The 7,893-nt window shown below is 43.6% G+C and overlaps 1 protein-coding gene across 1 annotated transcript; it reads left to right on the top strand.

Annotated features, from left to right (window-relative positions):
- Window positions 1-1,075: 1,075 nt before the first annotated feature.
- Window positions 1,076-4,105, top strand: sox11a (SRY-box transcription factor 11a). The gene has a single exon (XM_062469707.1). It carries the CDS (start codon window positions 1,220-1,222, stop codon window positions 2,294-2,296), a length of 1,077 nt encoding a protein of 358 aa, XP_062325691.1. The 5' UTR covers window positions 1,076-1,219; the 3' UTR covers window positions 2,297-4,105.
- Window positions 4,106-7,893: the final 3,788 nt, after the last annotated feature.

The raw sequence follows: 7,893 nt of genomic DNA, 5'->3' as shown, positions 1-7,893 counted from the left end.
CTAGTCCTGCTGGCTGCCACCCAGAGCCCATGAAGAAGAGAGCAGCCTGCAGGGGACCAGCAGGCAGCCAGACTCCAATACTTCTCTCTCCTGCTGCTGCTCCCTCTTGACACAGCAAACTCAGCAGGGCTCCTGCATGGGGCTCAGGGATGCACATCCAATGTTGCTGTTTATCTGTCTGCATGTCTGACAGTGTGATGGTGTGTGGAGTTTCAGCTGAAATTGTTTATCAGAGGAGGAATTTGGTATTTGTATTGTATCCACACTACAGTTTTTGTAATATTTATATTCCGCTAGTTGAGACAAATAAACAAATAAATATTCAATATATAAAAATGTTTACTGAAAAAGGTGTGAATAAGACACAATGGCCATTAGAAATGGAAAACTGTAGGCTGATGAGAATATTTAATTCGCGTGTCTTCAGCCGTGAACACAGGAAACAATTAACACCTTCTAATAAAAGTGTGACGCTGTTCTTGGTTATGAGAGAACTGTGGAATATCAGTGTGGATGCTGATTTCGAACTCCTCCGTTTATATCTAGACACTATGTGGTCAAACGGTGCGCTGCAACAGTGTCCAAGCGCCACCTTCAGCTTCAGTACCTAATTTAGAAAAACAAAAAAAAACAAAAATAGACAACAACCGCAATGGACAATTTTTTGTTGTTGTTGTTTTTTAGTTTTTTTTTTTTCAGGCGTAGTCAAATACCCGACCATAGCTCTTTGCTAACCTTCTCCTTACTGCTACTGTCTAAAATCTCTACCAATTCAGGGGGCTGATTGCCATCTAAGTATGAGGGTTTTGGTCTTTGTGGTTTTAGGTTAGTTGCATGTTCATATTCGGAGCTCTGTGCTCAGAGTGTGTATTTAATATGCCAGTCTCGCTCAGCATGAGTCCAGACACTCCGCACCAAGACCCACCTACAAATCCCACCTCCAATGAAAAGCTGCGGAGGGCGGAATAAAGGGTTAAGGGACTGTATGGAGTCTGTAAGGGCGGAGTGGAACAGACGTGATTGGATAGATATCAATGACGTAATCGACATGAAAAAGCTAATAACTAGTTAAGAAGGCAGTTTGTAACTCTGGAAAAGAGTGCAGAGCTTGGAGACATAAGAGAACGAGGACACACTGGTGAACAGCAAAGAGTGATTTGGCAGTGGAGCTGTGAGAAACACTGCAGCGTCCGGGGGAAGATAACTTTGTAACGGGACCATGGTGCAGCACACAGACAACAGCGAGACGGAGGGTAGCATGTCCAGGGATGCTACCGACTCGGAGGAGAGTGAATTTATGGCGTGCAGCCCGGTACCGATCAACCCCGACTGGTGCAAGACAGCAACTGGTCATATCAAAAGACCAATGAACGCTTTTATGGTTTGGTCGAAAATCGAGAGGAGAAAGATCATGGAGCAGTCTCCGGACATGCATAACGCAGAAATTTCCAAACGGCTGGGAAAGCGGTGGAAGATGCTGAAGGACAGTGAAAAGATTCCCTTCATCAGAGAAGCCGAAAGGCTCCGGCTAAAACACATGGCTGACTACCCCGATTATAAGTACAGACCCAAGAAAAAACCAAAGCTTGACGGTTCAAAATCATCAGCACCATCTCCGGAGAAATGCGGAAAAATGGCGAAAACTCCCGGCAAGAAATGCGCGAAAATAAAGACTAAGACCGGTTCTAAATCATCCCATGGTTATGGAGATGACTGTGTATTCCCAAATGTAAAAGTTACAAAGACTGTCAAAAGTGAACCAAGTGATGATGAGGACGATGATGACTACGAGGAGGACTTTCGTATGCGGATTAAACGAGAGGACGAGGAGCAGATGAGGCCATATAATGTAGCAAAAGTTCCCGCAAGCCCAACTTTGAGCTCCTCTGCTGAGTCCGAGGGGACGAGCATGTATGAAGAGGTACGGAATGCGGCACCGAACAGACTGTTTTACAATTTCAAGAACATTACAAAGCAGAGCACAATGTACCCTGCTTCAGTTTCACCAGCATCATCGCGGTCTGTTTCCACATCTTCCAGTTCCAGCGAGGACGCGGATGACTTGCTTTTTGACTTCAGTTTAAATTTCGCCCCTAACTCTCAAGGCTCAGAGCTGGGCAACCCGAATTCAGGAAATCTCTCCCTCTCTCTTGTGGATAAGGACTTGGACTCATTTAGCGAGGGCAGTCTGGGCTCTCACTTCGAATTTCCAGACTATTGCACACCAGAGCTCAGTGAAATGATAGCAGGGGACTGGTTGGAGGCGAACTTTTCTGACTTGGTGTTCACTTACTAAATTGAAAAGATCCGAGTAATAACAGAGAAGAAGAAATTAAATTATACGTCCCGTTCAAGTTGTTCCTAGCCCTGCCTCCTCTGTGGTTTGTTGGGGTCTGGGGGAGGAGGCGAGGTGAGGTTTGAGGAATTAGATGCTTATGAAGCTGGTACTGTAGCAAAAAAGTCTGCAGACGTTTTTCTGGCAGCATGACAGGGTTTTATGGATTTTTCTGTAGGTCTACAATTACTGTTCAGCTAAAACGGACCACAAAGGGAAAAATCTGTGAACTTCTATGCATCTTATCCTCTTAAAACTGCAGGGAAGTGAAAACGTAGGACTGTGGACTGACTCAAAGCAAATCTGTGAACTGACAATGTTCAGGATGTTACTTTACAACGGTTTTATGTAATTTCTATATGCCGCAAACGTTTGTTTTTTGTAACTGATTCCGTTTACCTCCTGATTTAAAAATTAAGCAGCCTAAACCTCTTCAGAATACAGGTGTGGGGGAAACATTTTGATACATAACAGACCTCATCTTTTTAAAAGAAAGTAAGATATTTTCAGGCATATTTTTGTACAGTAAAAAGGGAATGTTCTTACTGTGCTTTCAGTGAGTTTCAGGCACTTCTTCCCTTTATCATTTGTTTTAGCATGCAAGGGAGTCCTGGTTTTAAGGATTAAGTTAAATTAAAACTTGCATCAAAATGCCTTGTGATTTTAAGCTAGGTTTTTGTACAGTTGTAGAGCAGATTTGTTGAGTATTTGTAGACGATACAATGGCATCATGGGGAACACATACCTCAGTGCTGAAACTAGTTTCAAGATTGTATATGTACTGTAATATAGTAAAGCTAGGAGTTTATGTATATCATACTCGTGATATGTGGATGGGTCCCAAATCGCAGGTGTGAAACTGGATTTTGGTATTTTTTATGGCACATACTGTTTTTCCCCCCTCATTTTTTGTGCAATATACTCTTAAATACAGACCATCTGCATTTTTGTAGCAAGTGATGGAAAAACAGACATGTGCACTGTCAACATGCTTACCTGTCATAATGCTGAAACCTGCCCTGACAGGGAAAAACCCAATCAGCTGGAACTGATACAAAATGACAAAATATGGCCGTGTGGTGTGATGCATAGGTAAAAAACAAACAAAATGTCCCGATTCGAATGTTATTAGACTCACCTAATTGGATATTAGGCATGTAACCAAAACAAAGTGATTCTGACCCAAAATGTAAAGAGAAAGAAGTGCTGAAATAGGCATGTTACTATGTGGGTGGTCTGGCATAGGTCAAACAAGCAAAAAACATTCCATAGTCCTGTTTCATGAAATGAAACTTATTTTCAACTGAAGACTGCCTTCTTTTCTTAAGACATTTACCATAAACCTGTATTTTTATTTCTTGCACTTAAAACAGATATTGTTTATTTTTATGTGGGTCTTACATATGAAGTCTGTTTGGTTACAAGGTTTGGAATATGACCTAATTATATGCCAAGACATATTGTTGGAGTTCTAGGCAGTAGTTACTTCACATTCCAAGTGTGAATCTCTCTTTGACTCATCTTTTAATAAACAAGTACATACCACCATCAACTGTCCTTTCAGTTTGTGAATATAATGTATGTACACAGATGTAAGTTGGGTGTGAAAAGGATAAAAGGACGTGACAGATTTATGCCTATTTTGTATGTAGGCTACATGAGAATATTGTTGAGACTCAACTGAAATGATGGACTCTAACTGACATGTGTGAATTCACATTTAATAAAAACAAAAAAGAAATACTTGTAAAACGTTGGTGTTGAAATGTGTTCCTGTTCAAATCATTCACAGATGGTCTGTTTTTCTCATCTTGCTCACTGAAAAGGGGGCTCCGTGCCTTTAAGAAATTGAATTGCGCGCTCCAAACACTCTGAGCGCCGTGATTGGTGAGACTGTGGCCTCTTAGCTACGGCGTTGGAAGCGAGAGCCTTCCCTCTCTGTGTGAGAGCCCCCCTGCCTGGCCAGTGAGCTCATTCCTCTGTCGGTCTCAATCTCTCCCTTTAAGCTGAAACACAAAATATCCTTTTGAATGCTTGTAGAAAGGAACCATGGAGCACCAAGAATAAATAGAATGCCAGAACATTCTATTCATACTCACTGCTTGTTACTCCTAAAAGAACTGTTATTTTGGGTCACTGTTATTCCTTTTAGTTAAAAACTAAAACTGCATGAATGTGGGTTTGCTTTGATACAGCGCCTAAGACATTTGGAGGTAAATATCATATTAGAGAAAGGATACAAAAGTTATTTTACTGAAATCACAAAACAGCTGTAATACTTAATGCTCTAATTCACATGAAAAAAAAAAAAATTGGAGGTATTGTCTATAATAAATGTTGTGGATTAATTAATTATGTCTCATTAATAACAAAACACTTTAACTAGAACAACATGCTTGCCTTTAGTTATGACCAAATGTATGCTATCACAAAGATGTTCTACTTTCCTCACCTTGGAGGAGAGAGGCCGTAAGCTATCTAACCCTGTTCCTAATTGTAGATACTGCCATTGTCTTGATGAGGGTCAGGCTACTGCAACCCCCCCCCCACACACACACACATACACACACACACACACACACCTGACAGACTACACATCAGAACTCTGGAGGCCTGGCCACAGACCGATTTGTGTTCATTACAGCAGTAGAATCTAATGATGAATATTGGTCATGCATGACTGCATAGGCTTTAGCCTTCCCATTAAGTCAGTTTGCAAATCTGTAATAAAACATTTATCCAGCTATTACTTTAGCTGACCTATTGGTCAAAGTTACTAATGGATTCTGGGGCGATTCCCAGTAGAATCTAAACATTGATTTTGTGTTCCTCTGAAATATCTGCTCTGGGCTAGTGCCACCAGTACACGGCAAAATGAAATTAGTGACCCGTTGAAATTTTCTTCTCTTTAAATAAATAAATGGAAATTCTGAATGCTCAGGAGACATTGAAAGAGATACCATCCTTGAAATCCAGTGATGGGTGTGTGTGTGTATGTGAGGGGGGGGGGGGGGTGATTGTGGTGACAAAGAAAAGTAATTTCCAATCCCTTGAGCGTTTAAATCATTCATACAAGCCAGAGTGTCAGGGCCTGGTGCAGTACGTGACACCTATACAAAGCCCCCACCTGACAACGAATGGCTAAAGGGGTTCATCTTCTGATATGCAATATGCTTAGAGAGTCAGACATCAGAAACATGTCACCACTGTCTTCCTCCTGAGAGTAAAACCTCTAGCTGGCTTGTCTCTGTCATAGTCTGTGGATGTCCAATCCTGTAATTGTCCAATCCCCACTTCTCCATGCGCTGGTGGTGTGCAGTCCAGTCTGTTACATCCCTGGTCATCAACCCTGGTCATCAGGGTCCACTGTCCGGTACGTTTTAGATGTTTCCTTTCTCCAACACACATGATTCAAATAAATGGTCATTAACAGGCTTCTGCAGAGCTTGATAATTAGTCAGCAATCCAGTCAGCCAGTCATCCAGTCAGCCAGCTAGCCAGCCAGCCCAATGTCCTCTGCTCCTGTCTTGGCCCCAGGCTACTCCTGCTGTTGATAGCTTATCCATTTGCTGCTCCCTCCCTCTGCAGGGAAGGCAGAGAGAGATCATCAGGCCCACACACACATGCACACTCATATAGATACACAAACACACACCCACACACACACACTACGGATACCACACACACACTACAGATACCACACTTACACACACACACACACACTAAAGATACCACACACACACACACACACTACAGATACCGCACACACAAAGCATCAGGCCCATCTGCTCGGTTGATATTTACCACTCCTTCGTATTTAAGAGAGGGCAGTCGAAGGGCCCAATTCCCTCATGGTGTTTTAGCACTACAGCAGCACACACGCACTCTCTCTCTCTCTCTCTCTCTCTCTCTCTCTCTCTCTCTCTCTCTCTCTCTCTCTCTCTCTCTCTCTCTCTCTCTCTCTCTCTCTCTCCCTCTCCCTCTCTCTCTCTCTCTCTCTCTCTCTCTCTCTCTCTCTCTCTCTCTCTCTCTCTCTCTCTCTCTCTCTCTCACACACACACACACACACACACACACACACACACACACACACACACACACACACACACACACACACACACTCAAAGACATACTCAAAGACACATAGAAAGGTGCAAAATTAATATAAAACCTGGGTTAAACTGAAATTTGACTTGACGGGTCTGGAAATAAAGTAGCAGTTGAGTCACTGATGGATGTTTGTAGCTGGGAGCAAAGAAGGCCACCCGGGCCCTAACGGATGTGTGTGGGGGGGGGGCCTTATCCATTCTCAAGGTGGTCTGTTTTTCAGGCCTTCCTCACAGACAGGCGTTTCTAGATGCCGAGTGGGGACAGGCAGAGGGCCATTCTGAGTGGCCCTGGAGTCTCTCTACTGTTGTCACAGAGCACACAGAAACAACAGTTCAATCACACCTCCATGAATCCACTGTGACAATGGGTGAAATCTCATCAAGAGAGGTCAGCCTTATATCTGTCCAGGTCATTCATCAGTCATTTGAATGATCTGTAGATAGGGACAGAGGCTCTCTGAGGCACACCTGCTCTTCCTTATTGGAAGTCTGCAGCAGTGGTCACAGTTAAATCGAAGTCTTACGCGTGCCTTTCACACACTCTCTAACTTGGAATGTGCCGTGTGGAACTTTGCAGCGCTTTGGATGAAAAGTCATAAAGCTTGGGTTTGAAACAGCTCAATAAAACAGCTTTGTACAAAAAAAAATTAAATTCATACAGATGAACCTCCAAACTCTCAATGTAATCTAGCTTTGTTTGGAAAGCAATTATACAAGTTGCTTGGCTTGATTGTGGTCAGTTTGGAGTTTATATAACCTTGTTTGGAGATTAATTGCAGCACTGTGCTAGATGTTTATCTTATGGCATTACAGCCAGGCCCACAGCCTCATGCACTTTCCAATGCACATGGGTATACTTAATCTCCATTAAACTGACATAAATCCCCAATATTAGAATAATATCTCAATTTTCCTATATGCAGACGCAAAAAAAGAAAAAAACATTTAAATCCAGATTAAAGCTTTATAGAGTGTCATTTTTATCAGTTGCTCACTGCTTTAGGTGTTTCTGTTGGAGACGTGCTGTAAAACTACAAAACAAGATGAATCTCAGCGACCGAAATCAACAGATTGCATAATGGTGGTCCTCGCACATCAAATGTGGGGGAAGTTTATTAGAGCTGCATGCACAATTGTATGTGTTTATCTGCTGAGGAAAGTCTGGTTGGCTCTCATCCCAGATGCATGGGTTTAAGACCACATACCCCTCCCCCTCGTCTACGAGCTTGGGGTGTGAGTGGAGCTGGGGCTGGGGCTGGGGCTGGAGCTGGGGGGTGGAGCTGGGGCTGGAGCTGGGGCTGGAGCTGGGGCTGGAGCTGGGGGGTGGAGCTGGGGCTGGGGCTGGGGGGTGGGGCTGGGGCTGGGGCTGGGGCTGGGGGCTGGGGGCTGGGGCTGGGGCTGGGGCTAGGGCTAGGGCTGGGGGGTGGGGGTGGGGCTGGGGCTGGGGCT

Source organism: Osmerus eperlanus, chromosome 9 (assembly GCF_963692335.1).
Source record: "Osmerus eperlanus chromosome 9, fOsmEpe2.1, whole genome shotgun sequence".
Lineage (NCBI taxonomy): Eukaryota > Metazoa > Chordata > Actinopteri > Osmeriformes > Osmeridae > Osmerus > Osmerus eperlanus.
Note: the sequence above shows the minus strand (reverse complement) of the source record. Positions and strands in the feature narration are given on the sequence as shown.